Source organism: Siniperca chuatsi, linkage group LG23 (assembly GCF_020085105.1).
Source record: "Siniperca chuatsi isolate FFG_IHB_CAS linkage group LG23, ASM2008510v1, whole genome shotgun sequence".
Taxonomy (NCBI): Eukaryota; Metazoa; Chordata; class Actinopteri; order Centrarchiformes; family Sinipercidae; genus Siniperca; species Siniperca chuatsi.
The window spans coordinates 13,629,776-13,654,635 of NC_058064.1; the positions used below are offsets into that span (position 1 = coordinate 13,629,776).

Below are 24,860 nucleotides of genomic sequence, written 5' to 3' on the forward strand. Positions count from 1 at the left end.
GTACACAGAGTAAAAGCACTTGGTCTGGGCGATGACGGCGCATGGACACCTCAGGCAGTTGGTTCAGTACAGCAGAGGAGATGACAGGAGAGAAGAGATATTTTGGTATGTATGTTGGCTATGTACACAACATAAGCTAAACATGATCCTATAGCAGTGTCCTTCCCAGTGGATGGCTCTCATACCTTTTGAGGCCTCTGGCTATTCTTGCTAACAAGCAAATTGTGTTGAGAGCTGGCCTCAGATAAAATATACAGACGCTGGCATGGAAATAGTACTGAAGCTTGGATGCCAGTGAGAAAATGCCAACATTTTCTGGTATTTATTGCAAAAGATCCTTTTTGACTGCAGATGGTTATGTTGGTCAGGTGATAGAATACATTGAGATTATGGTGGTTTATGTTTCATTTCCAAGGGCATCTGAATTTTAAAAATAGCATCACAGCCCAACTAGAAGTATTTTTCCATAGAGTAATCTCCGCTGTTAATGGATCAATAATGGAAATCTCTTTTTGGATCATGTATCCCCCTACCTATTTATCTACAGGCTACTGACCTGTCATGGGTTCCATTTTGACCTTGATGGTCATCACAAAGCCCAGTATCATCTTTCAGTCTTTGAGCACTTAGAGCTTTTTGAAGAATGATGCTTTCATGTTGTTTCAATAGTTTAACTTGAAAGAATAGTGAGAGGGATAGTGTAACATCAGTGATTTATGTCGCTTGTCCTGAATCCCATCCTCTTGACTTCGACTTTTGTAACGCAGCACCTCGAGGCATATTTGTCCCCCTCAAAAATGAACTTAATTGGAGCAGAGAAAAGCAAAACACATTCTTCACTGCCAGGATACATGTGAGTGGCTCGCATGCCGGAGCAGATGCCCGAGTTGAAGCAGAACTGTGCATTGTCTTTCTTTCCTGTCTCTCTCTCAGTTCACTCAGACCAACTCGGGCCTTCTGCTGTGCCATGCTGACATAATGAGAATGGGGATGCTAAAAATACTGATGCACAAATGGAGCATGCTGCACTGCACAGGTTTATGACATATGTTTTAGCATAGCTGCTGATGCTGCTGTTGTCTTCTGAAGCAGAAAAGGAAGAACTTCTTTGCTTGTGGTTCTTATTAAAATAGTGCAGCTGTTTCCCTTTGAGTCAGCTTCTGATCAGTGGACAGTAACCTGGACAACACATATGATTCTTAGTTCATTCAAATATCTGTTCAGATCCAGCTTTTTACATTGCAATATGTACAGGTACAAGGTGCACCCAGTTTGACATTTTGTAACATTCTGTGGTTACATTTCCTCCAGCCTGTATTGAGTTCAAAGGTTAGTGTGGTAATGGTAGTGATTGAATGGGCGCTTGGAACCAGGCCATTGATTTGTAGGGGAATGTTTCCAGGCATCATCAGTGGTGATGCGTCACCCGTAAGCTCCCCCCGGACCCTCATCTGGACTACAGCCATAATCCTCTTTGCACAGGCTGTCCTAACACACAAGTAACCTTACCATTACTACCACCTAGGAATACAGACTGGGTGACAGTGGCTGGCTGTGCTTATTTGGCATATAGCTGTCAGAATGGACACACTTGTACACCAACATGCAGGCATACTGCTATCAAATTTTTAGAATGTGAGAACAAATACCTCATACGAACCTTTTTTGACAAACTTATTAACTTATCATTTATTTAATCAAAAGATGAATGATGTTAGCTTTATTTAGTTGATAATCTAAACATTGAAGTTATCGTATTGCCAGTTACACATTTAGCAAATTACTGGCAGTAAAAAATAATAATATAAACTGTACACTGCAATTATGTATGGTATTTTAAAACGAAACAATGGTATTCTAGTACTCAAAAATACTTTTTGCGATAGTATGTAGGCTGCATCATGCGTTTAGCTAGGTATGGATAGAAAAAATAAACAGTTTTGCCCTGTTTTGATCCTCACCGTCAGAGCATCCTGTCAGTCTGTGTACAAATCCTTCCTCCTTTGCTCGGATTTGTATCCCATATAACCATATTTAACCATATATAGATTAAACCTAAATATAATCAGTTGATTGGTGGAGCTTGTTTGGGGTGGGGCAAAGCCTAGGAGTAAGTCCCCTTTCTTTTGGACATATTTAATTCCAACCAAGTTGTTATTAAATACTACTAAATTAGGTATTCAGCTCTACATACATTTGGAATATTGTGATATACAGTGTATCTGTATCATCATATTGCACAACGTGATCAAATGTGTTTAAAATCACTGTAAGCTCACTTATCTTGGCATTTTAATGTCAGTTTAGTTGTCAATTTATGTTAATGGAACAGCCGATGCTGATCCCGTGCTCTGCTGATTTGCTGATCACGATAGTTTGCTGATACATTGTGCATCCCCTATACTGTATGTGCGCTTACTGTCCCAAGCTGCCAGGCTTTACCCAGTACCACACAAAAGGAAGTGAGGAGAATATGAAGGGAGAGATAAATGAAAAGGAAAAGAGAGGCAGATATGGGTGAGATGGAGGAGGAAATATAGCGAGGGGGAGAAAATCACACAGACACAGAAAGCGATGGTTGATGGGCTGTCAATTGATGGTCCACATGGAGTTCCTCCTCAGAGCTGAGCTGCTAAGGCTAGCAGTGCACCGTCCCAGTGTGTCTCTATCTGCATGTTTGTGTTTCAGGAACTCTCTCTGTTGCTCATTAGAATCTTTATACTTTCTTCCCCCCCAGGGAGCACCAGGCATTGAACGGGCACACAAATGAGGGTACCTTTCTACTTTGTATAATGGTGTTCACTTGCAACTGTGGGAGGAGAAAAACAAAGATGAAATTAATCACTCTAGCCTCCCCCTTCTCTCATCCCACTTCCCCCCTCAAGTTCAGAGCTCCTGCAGACTTTTTAAACTATTTTTATTTAATTACAGACAGCATTAGGGTGCACACAACTGCCGCTGACCTAAATCAGGAAACTGGGGCGTTTTTTTTGTTGTTTTTTTTTTCCTCGCCCCTCCAACTTCTTACTCCACTCTATTGATTTTGTCTGTGTGGACCCGAGCACGAACAAATTAGCTGAGTACGGCCATCAGTTTGACATTCTCTCTCTGTGTCTGTCTCTCAGCCGGCTTCTGTCTTGCTGCTGCATCTGAATTAGCCTAGTTTAGCCTAGCCACAGCTCCTTCTCCTCCCAGTTTAATCTGCAGGATGTGTAGGGTAATTGGGAATCTCATCCATTTGGGGTCCCTGATAGGACGAGAGCCGTTATAAAACAAATTGGAGAGCAGCCTCTTTGTTCACACTGATGGTGTCTCAATAATGGACAAGATTAAGGCAAAGTGTGAAGCAGCTCCTCGAGCAAAAGCAAAATTCAAAGCAGACGGCAGGGATTTTCTTGTGTGACAGTTGAGTATCGGTCAATTATTTTTATGTGTAATGGCTTGAGTGGCTACTGCTCTCTCTCTCACTCTGTGTCTCTCTCTGTGTAGCTCTTGGCTGTGGGATTTCCTACGTGGTTTGCTTTGACAAACACAGCGCCGCTCTGCAGTCCCTTTTCCCTGAGTTTGATTCCTGGAAGAAACCGTTCCAAAACCATGGTGGTTCTCTCTCTTTTTCTCTTTTATTTTTTTTCTCCATCTCTCTGAGCCCAAAGTTCTCCGACCCCAGGAGTAATCCTCCTTGATCCACCAATGGCATGCAGCGCACAGGAAAATAGCCCCGACGACAGCTGAACCCCTTAGCCCCGCAGGAATGTTTGACCACGTGCACACACACACAGGCCATACATTCAAACACACAGTGCAGCACAGTGCAGAGCAGAACAGAACGCTTCATTCTAAAGATGGCTGTTTTGGAATCAGTCGCAACCAGCCGTCCACCCTTGTTTACATTAGCAATTTTGCTTTCGTTTATGTTGACCCCGGATGAACATGAAAGGAAATTTAGGGATCGAGTCACCTCTTTTCACAAGGCCTACATTTTCTGACAGCAAGTGCTATGCGAGGTGACCAAAGCACATAGAAGGAAGGAAACCCATTTCCTACTGACACTGATTTCCCTGACGTAGTTTTTTATATAGATACACCACACACAAGTTTGTACGTCAGAGAATAGTGTTCGGTTGTTTGACATCTTTTTTTTGTAGGTTCCAGTAAATCAGCATTTTTAGAAACACCTTTGTCTAAGCTTCATTTACTGATCTGCCCCATTACTTGCCCATATTTTTGTGTGTGTGTGTGTGTGTGTGACATCCATTATTGATCTAAGTTATAGCAGATGTTAGAAGGACTGGCATGCTAAGAAGCCACAGAATCCAACCCTCATTTTTCAGTTTTCAGTGTGTAAGGACTCTCTTTATAGGAAAGAATGAGTATCAGTGCCAATATAGACATGGACACACACTCATTCATTCTCCATATCTTGTGGCTCATGGAAAGCGGAATGCACATCACATGAAAACATTTTATTTTTATTCTGAGGCTTGGGCTACATGACAGATTCCGTACTTGTCATATTTCTTGGTTCAGTCACCCCTCACCACTGTCGCTATCTTGTCATTGTTAGTTCAGCTCTATTGTAGTCTCCACATTAAATTCTACTCTGCTAAGCTTGAAAGGACTTGTGGCAGAGCTTAAAAACTCTTACTGTTGCTTAGAACAGTAAGAGTATTGCCTGATACCCAGTCGTACACCCTGTACTTATTGTACACTGTTGAATGCCTCTTTGTTTAGAAGCCCTTAGGATACTAAACTGTATTAATCACAAATTTGCAGATTGCATGTGAAATCAGACTGTAAACTATGGACTTCTTACTTTTTGGTAATAAAATACTTGATTCCGAAACACAAGAGTAAATGTTTTATTTAGGGACTTATCAATGTTTATGATTATGCTGATTGTACTGACAATCATGACTTCCCTGTTATCCCTCATATTCTCCTCTGTATTAAACATGTGAGATAATAACAAGAACCACAGCAATGCTCAGACTCCCTTAGTATAAACCAGAATTGGCTGTGTTTTGCACTGTGGTTTGTGTTGTGTGGTGTTGCTATGTCGATGCAAGTTCATAGATGTGCTCCATGTTCTGATAACTTGCTTTGATGACTTCAAGTATTGGTCACTTTTCGCTGCCATTCAGCCAGAATTTGATTGCATGTACAGAAATTCTGCCTGCTCTTCAGTTACCTCTCTCAGCTTTTTTTGACTCTCTTTGGTGCTCTGTGGAAAAGAGACCTGTTATTTATATTACATACTTTTTGTTCTGTATTTTAATCATGTTTTGTGTAAATAGATATTAAAAAAAGATATTAGATATTAAAAAATACCTAATAATGTTATAAGATAATGTGGAAGAAAGAATATTTTATAATCATTTCTACTGATTAGAAAAATAATCACACACACATTAAATATCTAGGCCTACATATATTGTATATGTTCAAAATGCTGTATTAAGCCTGGAATGAGCCATGGTGTCAAATGTAATGTGTGCCACGGACCTGGATGAGTTTCGTGTTTCTTCATTTAGTTGCTCTTCCTCTTCTTTACTCTCTCACCTCTCTTCAGCATGTATTGATCGGAAAACACTGTGTACAGTGTTCATTTAAGACATTTATTAGGTTTGGGTGGCGGTATTTTGTTTTTCACTGGCACTGTTTTGTATCTATTGTCCTTGTATCTATTTCTCCGTGCTGATAACATGGGATTTATGTTGGCTTTTACAGATCATTTTCATTGTGATATGGTATATTTTTAAAGCTGGATTCATAGGAAATTCCAAAGTCTCCAAACTGTCCAGCAAACATCTTTCTACTCTGCACACACACAGTTCTATATATATCTTTATCATTAAACAAATCATCCATACATCCATCCATCCATCACATTCAGTCTTGTGTCAGTCTAGTTTCCAATTGATTTGCTGAACATGCTGCTTCACTGGTTTCCCTTTAAGTTCTTACTACTACTCTTTTCCCATGTTAAGGGACATTTTCAAAGCTGCAGATTGGTTGGCTGGCTTAGCTGATAATAAGGTCCAGTGGCTTGTATTTGTGTAGCACCTGCCATCTGTGTGTCCTTGAGTGGAGCCACTATGCGTGTGTACAAATGTGTGTGTGTGTGTGTGTTTCAGAGTTACTCCATGCTGTCACTTCCTGTGAAGCGTCTTCAATTGCCCTGGCTGTGCTCGGAGGCTATCACCGTCTGTCAGTGTGTGTGTGTGTGTGTGTGATTTTTAGCAAGCACACCGTGTTCATGCATGCACGTCCTGTTCGTGTGACCGTGCGTGTTTCAGTCAGCGCCTCTTCCCATGTCTCGACCCCACGCTGTGAATCTGATCACACATCTAACATCCAAACCTGCACCCAGCGGCCCTTCAGCTCAGCGCTGACGACCCACACTGTGGTCTTTTCATTCACTCTCGTTCTTTTTATCGACTCCCCAGTGACTTGAATCACTCACTGATGCTTCAGTGCTCTCTCTTCTCTTATACAGTCTCTCTGTCTCTACTTGTCACTGAGCTCTTTGTTTAATCTCCTCAGGAGGAGAGCAGAATGAAAGCTACTAGGCCAGGATGCGAAGTGAACGTATAGAATAATGACTACACAGCATTTGGGATACTAGTCCATTGGGATTTTCTATCTCTCATTTGTTTGTGATGTGTCTTTTATTCATTTATATCCGTTTTGTGTTTTATCTTGTTTGCAACAAACTAGGCTAAATAAGACTTTTGGAGGTTGGCGGCAGACTTGCCAACTTTGAGTAGACATCGAAACAAGTAATATAATTGCTTGAATTGTCTTCAACTCTATAATTCGCGTCAGCCCTATAATCAACATTGTCATGTTCCCCTCCTCTCCACTTTCTTTGTCTTTGTCTCTCTTTCTTTGCACTCTAGGTACTCATCTTCTGGAAGGCTTAGCATTTAGCAGTAGCAGCATCGTGCTTCAAAGGGACACGTACAGTCAACCTCATCACTTATGATCCGCAGAGGAATTAGATGAAATGGCTGCTGAGGTTGAAGTCATTATTAACCCCATGCTCCACTGCTGACATTTACTGTATCTTCAGGATCCCTCTTCTTGCCCTGGCTCTCCTCTTTTTACATCTTCACCCAACTTATTTTCTCTTCTTTAAAATTTTGCTGTCTTCCCCATGTACTAAAGTTACATTTTACCGTTTTCCCCCTCTCTTCTCTCTTCTAGCACTTCCTCATCCCTTCATTTAAATTTTTTCATCAACCCAACTCTTTTCCACTCTCAGACTAACCTTTCTCCTCATCCTTCCCCTAGGCTTGTTCAGATACTGCTGCCCTTAACACATACAAGTGCACTTTAACACAGAGAGAGACGCATACAAATACATAATGTAGGCGCATCAAGTTGCCACATAGATCCCAAGGTATGTGTGTGTTTATAGTAAGAGGCCATGCTGTGGTTTTTCACAGAAATTACGCCGTAAGCTTTTCATTTCCTCACTGCCCTCGGCCTCATAGCCCCATAGCCCCATACCCTAGAGAGCTAAAGAGCATTACTGCCCTTTTATTACCACGCATGAATGATAGAATTACCCTTGAAGTACATTTATGTGTTTATCTGCCCCCATTTAGCACCAGGAAACCTAGATAGATCCCATTCAGCAGCGAGGAATGCTGAACAATAGTTTTAGTTTTAGTTTGTGTGAGCTATTGAGCTGCTGGAAGTTCATCCATCGTCTGTGGGCTTTTGTGTCACGGCTCGCACCCTACAATTGAGAGTGCGGCGGTGATGTTGCGGTGGCATGTTGCCTTAACAACAAATCAGTGCTGAAAACAGCCTGCATCTGTGTGTAATAAAATGTGTAACTTGTTCCCAGGCCACTGTCGCGCAACAATCCAGCAGGGTTTAACGAAGAAGAAGAAAGCCTCCATATGGTTGTTCATGGCTCAGTGCAGATTCAGAGATGCCGGACTACCCCAGCTCACCACGCTAACAACATGCATGTGGGTGTGTTTGTGTGTGTATCATGGGCCTCCGCAGACCTATGAGTGCAATCTCATGCATTAGTGCATGCTGAGATACTGTGTGTGTGTGTGCAGAACAATATGCTTTTCATCAAAGTGGGGGTGGGAAAATATTTTTTAATGAGGTGATAAGCACCAGCTGTCCAGTATGATACGACAGAATCGAATGGTATGATAGCAGCGCATTAACCCAGTAGCACACGCTGAGTATACAAATGAGAACCATCCTTCAAACACTGAGCTGCACAGCTCATGCATCGTCCTCAGGCTTGAAAAACCCCACTTTATGGTTCAAGGTCCAATTCAATCATTCAAGAAAGCATGAAAATGACTGTTCTCGTGTACTTATCAACCAACTCAGATTAAAAATAGGTACAAAAAAGATTTTTAAAAATACACTACACTTTGAATGAACTTGAAACACAAGATGAAAGGGGGGAAAAAACTAAAATTCTAGAGAAGCCATAGGAAAATGTCTTGCTCAACTATCTTTATTTACAGGTGGATGAAGGAAAATAAATGCTACTGCCCTGGACTTCCTGATAATCATTAGATAATATAACAACATCTTAATCATTAACTTGATTAAGAAGCAGGAGAAGCTCAGAATGGATATGCAGAACAAATTTTATTCCCAAAGCTGACATTCCGCCAACAAGGTGTCTATTTCAGAGAGAAGGGTGGAAGCTAATTTAGTGCTTCCGGGACATACGGATGTATAAAATTATCCAAAGAACCATTCATCAAAGCATTCAGTGACCCTTTGCTGTCTGTATGGGAGTGTCTGCATTTATTATATTTCTCCAGTAATTTATTAAAGTTTTCCCTTTAATTTGTCATCCATTTGTATGTTTTTGCAATTATACAGGCCTGGTTTTGAGAAACCTGCTGTTTCCCTGACAATGTCTCTGTTTTTCTCTCGCATATATAACTGTTCTTTGCTGTTATCTAACAAGTGGGAGCTTTGCTATTTTCTGATCTGCTCCCCTGCTTTAATGTCATACCTTGCCAGAGCTCTACTGAAGTCCAAGCCTTTTATTGAGCAACAAGTTATCTCTTGGTAACTACGCTTTTAACAGTTTTTTGTACATTCTGTAGCTGAAGCAATCATCACAGTAAAAAGCCTCGGAGCTGATGAATGCATCTGGTTTTAAAGATGAAAATAAGTGGGAAATAATTTAGATATCATTGGGTACACAATTTCCATTCCCGCAGCAAGTTGAGGCAGAGACACATTCAAATTGTACACTTAAAGCTGTAATTAGTAACTTTCCACAAGTTAAAATTACAGGTCTGAAAGAGCATCTAGTAAACTGGAAAACTAGTTTTCAACCAACTCTAAGCGACCAGCGACCGTCATTTCAGCCAACAAAAATGACGGTCGCTGGCTAGAAATCAGAGGCCTGCTTTTGTTTTTACCTCTGTCTGAAATCAAGCACACATTGTTTCAAAAATTATTAAGAATTTCGAGTGGTAAATCTGCCACTGTTATCACTGTAAACTGCATATATGCCTTGCAAGAATGGAAAGCTTGAAAGTAAAGGAGTAGCAACAGTACAGTAATAACGGGGGGCTGGATTTGGCTAATTTTTCACCTGTAAATCTTGAATTTATACCCCTTAATCCACATGTATCACTTTATATACAATTATTATCAGATATTTTCATCGTGTCATACAGCCCTCTCTTCTTCTCCTTCTTCTCTGTGATTGTTTTGACTGTTGTGTGTGTTTGGCTCCCTGATCTCATCCACACCTCTCTCGATTGGCCCTGCCGTCGGCGTGTACTTGTTTGAGAGCCGACAGGGAGCATCTCTCTTCCCTTCAAGCTGACATACAGTACAGGGGCAAACAAAGTGAAGTGAAATACACAAAAGCTGACAGCTACTTATCTCTCCTGCCTCTCTCTTGGATTCACTCTCCCTCACTCTTTCTTTCTCCCTCTCATCCTGTCTCTCTTCTTTTCTATTGTCTCTCTCCACCGCATTGTTTGCCAGTCTCACTGTTCTGCTGTCTTTATCTGTCCTTCACCTTCTCTTTCTGTCTCTCTTTCTGTGTGTCTTTACCCAGACTCTCTCCCCTTGCTCCCCAGTCAGCACAAATCCCACTTGTGTCTGTACATCGACAGGCTTAAGGCTGTTGCTGTAGGCTACACTGCACTGTCTCTCCCATTCGAAGTCTCTTGACAGACACATAACACAAATACAAATTTAAACTAAGCCATTGCAGCAGTTTTACCTACTCCGCTTACAAAATCCAATTGATTTAGCTTCACCTAGGGGCAGCATTTTTTCCTTTCTTTCCTTTTTTTATAAATGCCACACCTTAATTGTTTGATTTTAGGCCATCCTGAGCTGTGAGATAAAACCACAGATGCTGTTTTTGGTGGGTTTTGTTTCATCATTTTTTCATCATAGTTTCATCATCCTCAATGTGGACCTGACTGCAGTTTGGGTTGCTTTAGCCTGGAGAAATGAAAAGAAGCGTGTGTGTGTGTGTGTGTGTTTTATTTTTTGTTTATTTTTTTTATTTAGTGGGTGAGGGTCTATTGCTGATGTCATGTCAGTGAGATGTGATGTCAGACACTGTTTAGTAGTGCTGCTGACAGCTAAACATACAACCTGCCAAATACATCACAAATCTATGTGGATTGAGAATGCATGTGTGTGTGTGTGTCACAAAAGTCACACACTCACCGGTATGCACGTGTCCTGTTCAGGCCGCATGCTCACATGTTCACTCTGTTGTCAGCTTTGGGTGTGTGAGTGTGTTTACATCTGCATGTGCTACTGCAGCACAAGTGCATAATTTGTTGTCATTTGATTCAAGGGAGCTTGAAGTACAGATAGAGGTCAGTCACACACCCTCTTCCCTGAAAGAGAGCAGTTAAGGGATGGTAGAGATAGAACAGAAAGGAAGTGGAGAGGTTGCAGTGAGTCAAAATGAGAGAGAGACCGATTTGATGCAGGTTTCATATGTCACTCCCACTTTTAACTGTTATCCCCGAAGGAAGAAACGCAAATGTTTGTCTGCTCATCTTTCTTCTTTTTCTGCTCCATCTGTCAGTGGGAGATGCAGCCTACTCTCCACTTATCTATCTCTGTCCCTCCGATTCTCCCTCCATCACTCTCTACAATCTCTCTTTCCCTCCATCTTTTTCTTGTATTACTTTATCATCAGCCACACCCACATCCTTCATTCCCCCCTCTCCCTCTATATATTTTAGCCTTTCTTCCTCCACTCTCCATCTTTCTTTCTGCAGAGTGGGAGGATGTGTAGGCACCAGCGTCGGTGTTACTTCAGCTGGTGCTGAAAATCAACACTCTCTAAAGCTGCAGCTCCCAGCATTTGCATCTGGAGTGTTAAGAGTAAGAGAGAGAGAGAGAGAGAGATGCTTTTTTGAGCATTTAGTCATGTGGTTTGTCAAAAACTGCCCCACAACTTGGGTCGTACATTTGTTTTTGGTTTTTTGTAGTTTTGGCCACCATTCTATGTTAACATTGTCCCCACCATGTTAATTGCTGCGATCATACTTTAAAAAGGCAAACGAGGCAAGAAAAACAAGCAGTCAGATGATCAGACAAGTTTTAAGTCCCAGGTTAGTAAAATCTGTTTGAAAGTTAAAACTAAGGCAAACTGTAAAATTGCAACCTAAACTGTCTGCTGTAAACAACCATCACAGTTTGCAGACCAACTTCCTGTTTCAACTTTGACCTAATATACATGCTTTGAGTTGTACACACCCGCAGTTTTCCTGTGTAATGAGGGATTATTACTGACATTTATATTTCAGTTTTACCTTCAAATATAATGGTTTAGAAATTTTGTTTCAAAAACAATGTTTTTGTTCATTCTCACTGCTTTCATCAACCTTGTTTCCAGGCAGCTGTTTTCAGCTAAAAAGCTCTGCTAAACCCACTGTATGCTATCTGCCAGTACCAAACAGCAAACAGTCAAAGTTATCAACTAGCTGATGTACATAGTGGAGCATTTAGCAGCTAAATAGCCTGATTTCTAACTCAGGAGTTGGTGGAGAACAACACAGAGCTACTAGGAGAGTAAATGTAGGGCTCATATTTGCCTCGTGGACAGACACATGACTCCAAATGAATGCTAATGTTCCTCTGTATCTGCTGGATGTGTAAATAGGCAACTCTTTGCTAACACATTAGCCATATCAACTTTATTAGATAATGTGTCGATGTTGTGTTTAGAATTTGTTGCGCCTTCCCGAAGTGGCCTAAAAGTGAATTAATGCAGCTTTAAATATGCAGCACACCTAATGAAGATGAAGAATATTCTTTCACACTTAACTTTTCTGGTGCACTCTGGAGTGTTTATTTACAGACATGAAAAGGATTGAATTCTGGTGGCAGCTCAACAGGTGTCCTCCTGTCCTCCAGGGAGAGCTGGCGTCAGATCGCAATGAAATCTGGGCTGGTTTGTTATTGGCAAGCATGCAAATCAACCCAGTCACAGAAAGTGTCCTTTATGTTGTCATGCACCACCAAGGTATGAAACAGATGAACTACAAGAAAGTGAAATGGGATTAGAGAGGAGGATTGGGATAAAGATGAGCAGAGTCTGCGCAGAACGTGCACAAACTACTTTCAAATACTACTTTCAAAATATTCACTACTTGATTGTAGACATTGTAGAATGTAGACATCACAATGACAAAAACAGGAATAACGATGTCATAATACATTGATAAATAGTACAGTAGAGGGAGAAAATGACACATTTATGCAGGTGAGATAAAACCTCCCAAGAGGATTATAAAAATCATCTCATTTCAACTTTGGCATCAGTGGGCTATCAAATGCATGCCCTTAGCTAGCTTTACACACACACACACACACACACACACACACACACACACACACACACACACACACAGAGTCAGATTAATGCCTGGGAATGAGGTGAGGTTTTAGCGCACTGACCTATATTTCTATTTAATCTAAGTAATTTATGATTTCTCCTCTTCAGGCCAGTAGGACAGACTGAATGTTGGTTGTGTTGCTCTGTGTTTTCCTGTTCTTTATGACTGGGGCAAGAACTGGTGTTACCTTTCACCAGTTAATCATGCTTTTTTTCATGTTAAATGCCTTCTGCACTTGTGTGTAAGTGTAAATTGACAAATTCAGTGTGTATCTGTGTGTGGCTGTGTTTACAACAGGTTCTTCAGTGCTAATCATGTCAGAGGAGATGTGGAGGGGAAAGCAGCAGGAGTTCATAGAAGTTTATAGACATCCTCTCTTTTTAAATAGGGGCTGTGTGTGTCACCTGCACAGCTTGTGTTCTTTCATGCATCACATAATGTAGGTATAAGATTTCACATTCTGTCTCTGATACTGAGGCAATGCTGAAATGATATTGAGCCCTGAGCTGCACTTTTTCGCCATGCAGCCATTACAAAAAAGTAATAACATTCCTCACACAACTCTGCCTTGAAAGCTTCTACTCCAGCAACGTGATTTGAGCGAAGGGTTATTGTTGCTAGTGAGCGGTTTTGTGATGGCGGTTAGTTTGCTATCTCCACGCACACACAAAGGCAGCAAATGGAACCTGGCGGCCGTCAGAAGGCGAAATGAAAGCTGTTCCTCCTGGGTGATTCTGCTGGCCTGGCTTTTGTGTGCGCCGTTTATCAGACCTCTGTCTGCACACATTGTGTGCGTGTTTTCATTTTGTATGTTTCTGTGTGCACCAACTGCCAAGTTGAGTCCTGTTCAAGGCCTTCTCAGTGCTGCTACTTTCAGGCGTCTGCCTACTCTCTTCTCCCGCTGCAGACCCCTGTTGATTCCCCTGCTTTAAAATGTATGATGCCACTTCCCAGCATTTCGAGCTCAACCAGAGAAATCACCTTTTTGCAGATGCACATGAGTGCACACACTGACTTAATCTGCCTCCAGCTCACACTAATGCTGTCAGATATCTCTCCTGCTCTGTCACACTCATGTGAGTTTGTGTGGATTTGTGCCTGCAAGTGTGCTTCATATATGCATAAACACGTCTTTGTGGTTTGGATTTTCTTAGTGTACATGATCCCTGAGTAAGTCCTTGTGTGTTGTTAACCACATTGACAGACTCACTGCCTTGAATCCATGAGGCAGTGGGACACTTACAGCATTTTGACATGACGTGGAGGCATTTTAGCCCCTTTTACCTCACCGCATAGAAAGCTAAATGCCTGAAGCCTTTGATTAGGAACACAGTGTGCATGAAGTTGGCTAAGACAAAACATAGCTGAGCTAGTTTTGGTCGGTGTAGGAATGTTTTAGTCACATTGCTGGAATAAAGGGCAATTTTGGTTTGGCAGTTCTGACAGTGTTATGCTTTTGGATAGTGGACGTGCAGAATGCAGACCGTGCACCATGAGGAAGTGTGTGAAAGAGTATTGTTTATTACTTTATTAGTGTGGTTAACTTTCAATTCTGTGTGTTACTGTAGGTGCTTTTTAAAGTTCACCTTGTAAATGTATAAGAAACAGGATGAAAACAAGCATTGCTTCCCCATCACTCTTCTTCCCTTCTTCAGAATCAACTCATTCATCTTAATACATCCTTACAATCGTACGTGTGTTTACGTGTGGGTCTGTGCGTGTTTCATAAAGCTCACACTTATATTGCCACACACAAATGAAATATTCATGATCCTTACATTTGGCAGCAATGGAGGCCAGTGGAGCACCACCAGTTGCTGTGTTTTCAAATTTGCATATTAATGATTATAAATGCTGTATAATTAACATGTGGGAGTGGATCATGCACGTGAATCATTGTCAGATCAGTCGGAGAGAAGAAAGGGTCAGGCTAATGAGGTTAAAAAGCACATTAACAAGCGCTTTGAATGAAATTTGCCATGTTATTTAGTGCAAAAAGCTGGTAAAAGCTGTGGGCTATGAGACAGAAATCAGTGGCCTCTACCTGCTTCGTTAATATTTTTTTTTACTTCAATGGTGAAATCTCTGTAAAATTGAATCTAGCAGCAATATAATATCAAGCTTGATCACTGACGGTATACCTGCCTCATTCAGTTGGCGCTTTTTTTGAAAGAGCTCGGGCTTGGACTTTTTTGAAGGAGGAGCGCTGGTGTTCTTCATACTTGGGGCCTGTGGCAGTGTTTGTTCTTCTAAGGGGCTTAGACCGAGTGACGAGCAAACCAAATGTAACGTGGTTTGACAGGCCTTGACTCCAAGTGGCAGCCTAAAACACATGTAAGCCTAATCCGAGCCAGTAGGCTTTCTTGAGATCTCGACTTACTCAGCAGAATGCACTTGCAAACTAGCAAACACACATAAGTCCTAATGGATTAAGGCGAGGTAAAAGCGCATTAAAGAGATCGAAATGTGACCTCTGACTTCAAGATCCCATGTGGACACAGTCGCTGTCAGTTAATGAATAGATTATTTGCTTTCGGTGCAGCTTTGTCTGGTCAGATATGTGAGGTAGGGTTAGGGCTGCAAATAATGATTATTTTCATTATTGATGAAGCTATCAATCATTTTTTAATAATTGATGATCAAATAATCATAGTCCAAACAATGCCAAAAAATTTAAATGCCCAACTCAAGTTCCCAAAAACCCAAGGTGACATTTTCAGATGCTTTATTTTGTCTGACCAACAGTCCAGAAGTCAAACATATTCAGTTTACAATAATATAGATCAGAGAAAAAGAATTTTGTTGATTGAATATTGATTTATTCACTAATGGTATTAGCAGTAATTCAGGTAAAAATACACTTAAACACTAAACAAGACTAAAAGGCTAAAAGTGGTACCACAGCCAAACTTTGTGAGGCTGTACTTAGGCACAGTAGTGCTTTGCGCTAAATGCTAACTTCAGCATGCTAAAATGCTCACAATGATAATGCTAACATACTGATGTTTAGCTGGTATAATGTTTACCATGTTCACCATCTGTCTTCATCGTGCTAGCATGCTAACATTTGCAAATTAGCACTAAACACAAAGTACAGCTGAGGCTGATGGGAATGTCATTAGTTTTGCAGGTTTTTGGTCACAAAACAGTATATATAAAGTATTGGACAAGTTGAAATTCTGACCTGATGATAGCGCTCGATGAAAAGTGATTACAGTTCATCTTTAGGGGGACATGTGTGTGCCAAATGTCATAGCAATCCATCCAATAGTTGTTGAGGTATTTCAGTCTGGACCAAAGTGGTGGACCGACTGACAGACCAACCTTTAAGGGACAATGTTGGGATTTAATTTCCATAAAAAAAGAGACCCGAAAGTGACCTAATATAGTCAGACTCGTAATAAGACCAGGTTAACAATACCGGCGACCTGAACAGACCCAAGTAGAGAGAGAACACCAACACTGGCGTCAGCATAATGCACCTCCAGTGAACGAGCAGCCGCAGTAGAAAGAGTAACAATGCAGGTAATTTTTCCCACAGATCATAGATCATACTCCTCTTTGTGGAGTCCACTTGGATCCATTCGAGTAGTAGACTTATTCACACATTAACCTGTGACCCAAAGGAATACAAGGTCCGGGGTTGGAGCTCAGATACTTGTTACCATGTGGACCTGTGAAGACCGCTACTCTGTGCTAAAATAAATCTTTGGCTATACTGAGAAAAATATAGTATTAACAGATGTTGCATAAATGTCATAAATTATTATTATAATTAAGTGTTTTGATTTTCTGATTACTAAAATGATGATTTTAAATGAATTTAAATGAATTACCTTTTCAGAGTTGTGATCAAAGTCTAATGGTTATTTAAAAATGGGGTGAGCAGTTGATAAAGAATGATTTTTAACTTCACTATTGTCAGTGAATAGCAAACTTTGACCTTTTGACCTTTCATTGTTCCAAGTTTCATTATGTTCTCTCAGTATCTCTCTCTTTATGACCCTCACATGAGCTAAGAATCTCAAAGTGACGTTCTTTAGTGCTGTGACGGAGATGAGTGCTGCCATGTTAGCCCTCGTGAAGACACAGTGACACGCTGCATCAGTGTTAAACCACCAGTTTCCCACCAGAGACCCTCTGAATTTTATTTTAGCTTCTATATTTGCTCTCTGTCAGTCTCGATTCCCTCGCCTCTCTTGTTTTCTCTTGAGAAGATTGACAATATACATAGTGTTTCCATGTCTGTGTCGTTGCATGGCTCTTCCAGACTGCATCTTTGTGTAATGTCTAGTTTGGGGAGGATAGTTTGGTCAAAAATAGCAGCGTTCTCGCCGTGACCCAGTGAGCCGGTGTCACATAGAATCACACTGTGTGTTTGGGTGTGTCAGAAAGGATCAGAGTTTGCCTTTTGGTGGCTGAAATGCTGGTCATTGGAGGCCATCTGGAAATTGGGTCTGACAGGTACAATAGACAGATAATATGTGTGTGTGTTCATGTCATATCTGAGCATCAGCAGGTCTGCTTTTGTTCAATTTATGCAATAGGATAGGATGCAGCAGTGGCATCCGCTTAGACGGGCTATGTTTTATGTGTGTGTGTGTGTGTGTGTGCATCGGCCCGTTTTATAGGACTTTCCCCCAGCTATGCCTGTTCTTGCGCTCGGCGGCAGCTGTAGGCTCCAACAGCCATGAATCGCATCTTTCTCCCCATTTGTACTCGTTGTTCTCTTTTTCTGACACAATAGTTCACATCCCGCGATCCCAGAAATTAGGAGAAAACAACAACAAATCAATTCCCTCGAGTAAAAAGCACCTTTCCTGTCTCCCCAGTGCATTGGCAGTTAGCCAGCCCAGACAGTTGACAGGCAGATAGTCAGAGGCAGACGGATGACAGGCAGTTAGAGACAGACGGACAGACAGCAGCTGGCTTGTGGATCGACGGGCGGGAAGCTTTCATTTCACAGCAGAAAAAAAAGGCGTCTTGAAACTGAATAATTTAGTTGACTGCAGCTGGGAAAGTCACTTGGATAATTCATGCATTGGGCACACTTTGTGAGTGTAAGTGTGTTTGCTGTGATTGCCTCTGCCTGTGTGTGTGTGTGTGTGTGTGTGTGTGAGTGATTGGGCTTTGAATGAATTACAAAAAGTAGGCAAGTTTCGGGTTTCTCTGCGTGTATGTGTGTGCAAGCGGTTGGTCTTTGAATTAATTACAAAGTCAGATGTGCACTTGTGACAAATCCCTTGTAAAGATAGTGTTTCTGCAGCTTGAGGGATAACAAGGAGTTACAGAAGGACACAGACTAACACACACACACAGAGTTACAGACAGCGCAGAGTGTCTAGCTGCTGTTTGATTTCATCAGTAGACTTGATCTCAATGTCAACATGAGAGAGCGGGTGGATGGGTTATTCAACTGAATCCTCTCTTGGGTAGTGGGCTACTCTGCCAGAAAAAAACACCTCTGGCAGACAACCTCTGATTTGCTGATGGTATTTCTCTTAGAGTGCAGCTTAGTCTATTAGTAAAGTTCATCGTTTTTAGTTTTTGCCAATTTTCATTAAAAAACATTTTTAAAAAGTGTGGCAGTTTAAACTGATTTTCACCCAAACTTGAATCCCAAACACATCCAAAAGCAAGATGATGTTACGGTAAATGAGCTCCTCTTATAATGAGGAATGTTCAGAAAATGCTCCAGCTATAGAAAGTAAAGGAAAAATGGGGAAGAAAATGTAAGTTTGGTGATGATGAACTCTTGAATCGCTTTAAGAAAGTGACAGGATAACATAAATGGTCAATATTTGCACTGATTATTACCCAGATTTTGTTATCATTATTTTTTTTTAAATGTTTCTACCTGTTTTTTGAAAAAAAAAAAAGATCTTTGTGACTTTTTGCATTTACTGAAGACAGCATCCATGAAACATTACCTGTGTGTCCACGATGTTTGTACTCTAGATCTCTGGGTGCAACTGACTGTTTCTTTAAATTGGGCTGGATTAAATATAATCCCTCTCCAGAGGGGGAAATTCTCTGTGCTGTTTGGATGGTGCGTTCAGGTACACTAGATGAGCTTTGCAGGCAGATGAAATGAAAGTCTCTCTAAATGCTTTAGCTGTAGCGGGATCCCTCTCAGTTCTGCATGGCAGGGACTCTTGTTATACATTTCCACTCCAAATCCCAGTGAAGCTGTCTTTTCTTTCCTCTGTATGTGTGCGTCCATGTGTGAATGCATATCTGTGTGTGCTCGCATACATCGCTGTTTGAATAGGCCACTTGTTTGTATTTGCTGTCTGTGTAAGAGTATGTGTAGACATTTCTACACGTTTGTGTGTGTGGATGGACCTGTCAGCGTTTGCATTTCTCTGTTTGTATGAACATCAGTGTGCAATGGTTGACATATCTGTGTGTACATGCAGGTTTAAGTGTGTGTGTTAATTTATCTGTGTGTGTGTGTGTGTGTGTGTGTCAGGCTGCAGTGAGTGATTCAGCGGGACACAGCTCTCTTTTTAAAGAGTTGGTTGAAGAGTTGTCAACTGACACTCTGCTGATGGCTATTACACTCACACAGCACAAAGTACCGTTCACTGCTAATGGACCATCAGCATCTCTCTGTCCCCACCTCCTTACTTATCCTCCTTTTTATATTTCAAGCTATGTTTTCAAAACATGTACAAACTTAAATCTTAACACAATATGTTTATTATATCATCTCAAAACAGTATCCAAACTCTTTTGATTAAGATGTTTTCTCCATTTCATAATACTGTTTCTCTCTGTGCTGCTTTATTTGATGTTAAAATTGGCCACTTTCTCACAACCTCCATCTGTTATATGCATAATTTCTCTCTCTGCCTCTTTGCTTCTCCTTAAAGGGGTACTCAACCATTTCAGTATTGGACTTCCACAAGGTCTTCGTGTCTTGTGGAAGTGACTTGACCTCAAATGTCTAAAATCAGTGGTGTGCCCCTTTAAATCCATCCCTGTGTATGCTCTCCGTCTATTTTGATTGAATTTGGAAAATATACATGTAAACAATACATTTCTGTATATTTGACCCTAGAGGATAACACAATTCCTTTGCTCTTCTGTGTCCACTCTCAAAAGCTTTCATCATATAAACATGGTTTCAGTAAGGGGTTGTTTCAGGTCTGTAGAACGTGGTAGAGATGTTATTTTACCACCTGTACGATCGTCTGCTGGTTAGTCTCTCAGTAGGGAACAAATCAATACAGTAAACAGTCCAACGTGAATCAAGTGCAGGCTGCTCCTTCTATCGCTGCATCACGTAAAATGATCTATAACCCCCGAGTGTTCAGGATTGAATGGGCGGTGTTGTATTACTGCAAATGTTCCCCTGTTCAGATAGCTTCATGTATTCTGTATTACACAGAATGTATTTATGTAAGTTTGTTTTGTGTGTTACTATTTTGAGTTTGTGCAGAAATACAGAGATATTTTATAAGCTTTGATTTTATTTCACCTACACAGATTATTGACTGCACCACCTCTCTCTTTTCCAGAAGCGTTTTGTTTTGTATCACTCTGCTTATGTCTTAGGACCTTTTTTCTAACTTTGCATAACTAAGCTCAAACATACAAAAAAACCTTATGTGGGTGTTTTGTGCCTCTTTTTGTTGTAGTACTGGCCAGTTTCCGAGGGACTGTCCAGCATGGCCTCCCGCTAGAAATTGGAGACACGGTGCAGATCCTGGAGAAATGTGAAGGTACAGTGCACATGGTACACACTTAGTACATTACTTCCAAATTAGTTGCTTTCTGTGAGGGGAAAAATAATTACAATGAAACAGAATGCTACATCTAAGGAAAGCAATTGCTTTCGCTTGAATTGTGAAGTGAACACAAGCACTTAACAGGCTTATGAAATATTAGGAACCCTTCCTCTTTTAATTAAATATACAGATCAAGTGAAACCACATGAAAGCTGTTATACTTGTGGATTTTCCTTATTAAATCTATTAAAAGTAATTGGTAGAGGCATGCACACACTGTACTGTATGTAAACATGCACACACACACACACACACACACATACTCGCATTGATATACAAATTTATGCATGCAACCACCAGCAGGCCCAGAAACAGACACATTACTTGGCACAAACAAACACATGCAAGGGCGCTTAGATGTGTGTTTGTTGATCAAGTACAGAAAGTTCAGCTGGCGGACTTCAAACTTCTCATATATCTTCTTGAGGGATATTGTGGTGCAGTGTGTGCACGAAATGAGCAGCATCATGTGTGTGATGAATGGCTGTGGAAATTCATGTTTGTTTCCTGCACCACAGACTGGCTGCTTTTCCCGCCTTCCTGCCCACGCAGAGTCTGTTTTTCTCCTCTACTTGCTTTCTCTTACACTCTTGTCTCTTTTGCTGTCTGTCTCTCCTTATCTATGTTAATGTGTTTTTTTGTCTCCTTTTTTCAGTCTGTATTCTCTTTCCCTATTTCTCTGTCCTTAGGCCTTTTTTAATTTCCAGAATAATATGAAAGCATCTAACCACAGCAACGCCACACTCATATGCACACCTTAACTAAGATAAGCAGCCACATGCAAACACATACGCACCTCCCTCTTCCGGTGCTCTTGACACACTCCGTCTCACTTCCTGTTGGAAGACAGAAGCACACACACACACACACACATGTGATATTGCGGTAAAAGGCCCAGAGGAAGTAGACAATAGCACAGCCAGCGGAATGCTGGGTCCAGAAATCAAAATCCTGCCAGCAGGGAGGAGGCTGGGAGATGGCTGCTGACAGCAGAGGAGACAGACTCATGGGTCTGCCTCGTGTTGATACTGTTGACACTTCAAAACATAGGAGCTTACCATGTGAAAGTGTCTTTATTGACATGTGGCTCCTGTCTGTAAAGGCCACGTTGCGGTAACTGATTTTTGGCACTTGGAAATTTTGTTAAGTTCCTGACAGCAGTGAATACATTAGACTGAGTGCACAGTATAATTAAACTGTGATGTAAAACAGTGGTTCCAAACCGGTTGTATCTATTTTAACCCCACAGCCCTAGTACAACTTCATAGACACCTTATGTGTCATGTTTCAAATGTGTTCATTTCAAATTATTTTTAAGCAGATGTTAGTTATACTAATACAATTCAATAGTTTTTTAATACAAATAAATTGTCAATGTTTAGGTCAGTTTGGTCAAGTTTGCATTTGTACTACTATATTATTCTACTACAAAAGTGGCAGAAGTTAGATGTTTTTAACAGTTTATCCATTACTTTTAGCTATTTGAACTGTTTATAAATTACTATTACATAACTATTTCAAACATTTATCCATTACTTGTATCTATTTCAACTGTTTATCCAATACTTTTAGCTAACTATTTCAACATCTTTGCTTGCTTGTTAAGTAGGTTTTGTGCATTCTCAGTCACAATTTGTAGGGTTCAAATGTTACAACTGGTTCAGATTGGTGGGAGGTGTGTACTGTGCAGTATCGTAGCAGGTCATTTATTTGTTATTGTGACAATAAATTTACTGAAGATCAGCACCATACCAATTTGTAATCCTATTTGTTTGTTTAATTTCCTCCTTAACACAAATATATATAAATTTAAATTAGCTGAGCTACTTTAATCTTTACTTACCCCCTGGCAACTGCAGTACCCCAAGTAGCCCCTGGTTTGGAATGACAGAGACATGAGTTATCACATCCTACTGTCCTTCACTGAAATATAACTTTGCAGAAAGCTGTCACAGAAATACTGAGCATGTGTTCCACAGTGCAGACCGAGACAAATCACTCAATGCTCTTCTGACCATGCATACCTGAAACTAGTCAGGGAGAAAATAAAAATACTACCTAAATCACCAATGCTCTGGCGAAACCCAACAGTGATTAGAATGATCTCATACATTTAAATTTGAGCTATTTAGCTAATGCTCTTATCTGGAGGGACTTACAATGACTGCAACAGTGGAATGAGCTTAAATTGTCAGTTTGGAAAAGAGCATCAGCTCAAGGCCTCCGATGTAAATGTATTAGATTGTTTCTGTCAGTGTTGGGATTTGCAGAAGCATCAAGCACATACTAATTTGGCTTGAACTCAGATTGGAGTGTGTAATGGTGTGAGAAGAGCATGAGCGTATGCAAGCCGCGGCTTTTGACACATTTTTCTCTTTTTTTTTTCTCTCACACCTGCAAGGACAAGTAGTAGGACAAGGTTTATTCAGTGGCTTTGTGTTTCACAGGTTTCATTCTGCTGCGCATTGGCCTGTGGTCACTAAATACAGGTTGTTTAAAAAAACAAGTTTGTACTGCAGTGCTCTTGAGTGCTGCTGTGACATAAAACAATCTAAAATGGTGGTGACATTTTTATTGGCAGTGGAGAGTTATTCAGTTAGCAGTGAGATACCTTGTCTGTTAATGTCTTAGTCCCCTTTTCATATGACACTGAATTGGAATAAAAACAAATGTCTGGTGGGATTATTATGAAATGTTTTGTACATGCATCTGTCAGAAGGATTGAATCATCATCATTAAATCACATGCACAACCTCTCTCACACATACACATCTACTTCCCTATCTTTCTATTAGTAAATGTCTAGTGTTCTATATTTCTCCAGTGACTATCCTTGTGTGCTCTGCAGTCTAAGCAAGATTTTTAGGTGTTATATTTAAAATGACATGCTGCAAATTGAAATGGTGCTTTGTGTCTGCAGGCTGGTACCGAGGATTCATCCTTAAGAATCCAAATGTCAAGGTGAGCAAACTTTTTCCGAGTGTTTGCGCATGTTTTGCTTGTCTTTCGGCTGCTTATAACTCATTTGTACCCTTATTCCACCCTGGTGCCCTCTCTCATGAAGTTTTTTTTTTATTGAATGCTGTGTCAACTGACAGAGCAGGGATGTCAAACTTACAAATCTCCCCCAGGCTTATAATTGTTAGCCATAACTAGCAGTTTCACCAGCTGCACTTTTATTGTAATCAAAATATTTCGTTCTGTCAGTTGGTCAAACTAAACACTTTACTCTTGTGTGATAAAAGTGCTCAACATTTTGCTAACATAAGCTGCATGTGGTTAGCTGCTGCCCCTTCATCTGTTAAGTGTTTAAGGCCCTACACACCTATGGTGCATCCACACAGATGTTTTGCATTTTTTTGCCTGATCAGAGCTCTTCTCAGGATTGTGTGGGCATGTACAGATGGAGCTCTCACTCAGTTCTCTCACTCGCCTTTTAGTTTGGTTGCACCTGTTAGTGAGTGGGACCACTTTAGACCTTTTTCATGACAGATCATCACCTTCAGGACCCACATTGCACTTTAGTTTTTCCGGCTATTCGAAATGTCTGCAATGAAGAAGGTTTATTAGTAGGCAAGAAAACACCTGTATGTATGTGCAGGGCCTTTAATGGAAACTATCACTTGTCTGATAATAGGCCTTTTTCACAGAAGACATTTTGACATGTGACAGCAGGAAAAGTACATGTGTAAATAATAAAATTAATGTTTTCTGATTTCCATTTCATGGTCCTGATATTATGTATTCTGTCTCACTGTTACGTCTGAAAATAAAAACCCTGAAGTTGCTCAAGACCAACCAATTAAACCAAACTGAATCATTACTGTTAATTTATCCCCACCTCCCATGCAAAAAACACAATGCACAAAGGATTGCTGTTAAAATGACATGAGCTGACTGTTATAGATGTGGCTTTTAAAAGCTCTTGTGCAGGGGAACATGTTAAAATATAAACCAAGTTGGGAGAAAGTGTTAGGTGTGTGTTCAGATCCTCTGTGTTGCGCGGGTGTGTTGCACTTATCCTCAGATACTTAAACATAAGTTCTGCTTTGATCTCCCCGAGTCAATAGGGAGCAACTTGCAGTTTATTAGCGTCAAACTGGGCGCACACACACAAACACACTTTTCATCTTTTTTTGTCTCCTAAATCCCATTGCTCCCTTGCTTTTATCTCTTTGTC

At 40.7% G+C, this 24,860-nt stretch overlaps 1 protein-coding gene across 6 annotated transcripts in view; it reads left to right on the top strand.

Annotated features, from left to right (window-relative positions):
* dock4b (dedicator of cytokinesis 4b) overlaps positions 1-24,860 on the top strand; it is a 116,209-nt gene that overhangs the window by 11,699 nt on the left and 79,650 nt on the right. For all 6 annotated transcript variants that reach the window (XM_044185584.1, XM_044185585.1, XM_044185587.1 and 3 more), the window contains exons 2-3: positions 20,531-20,614; positions 23,601-23,641. In XM_044185584.1, coding sequence (XP_044041519.1) covers positions 20,531-20,614; positions 23,601-23,641 — 125 coding nt within the window. The remainder of the gene's footprint in view (positions 1-20,530; positions 20,615-23,600; positions 23,642-24,860) is intronic.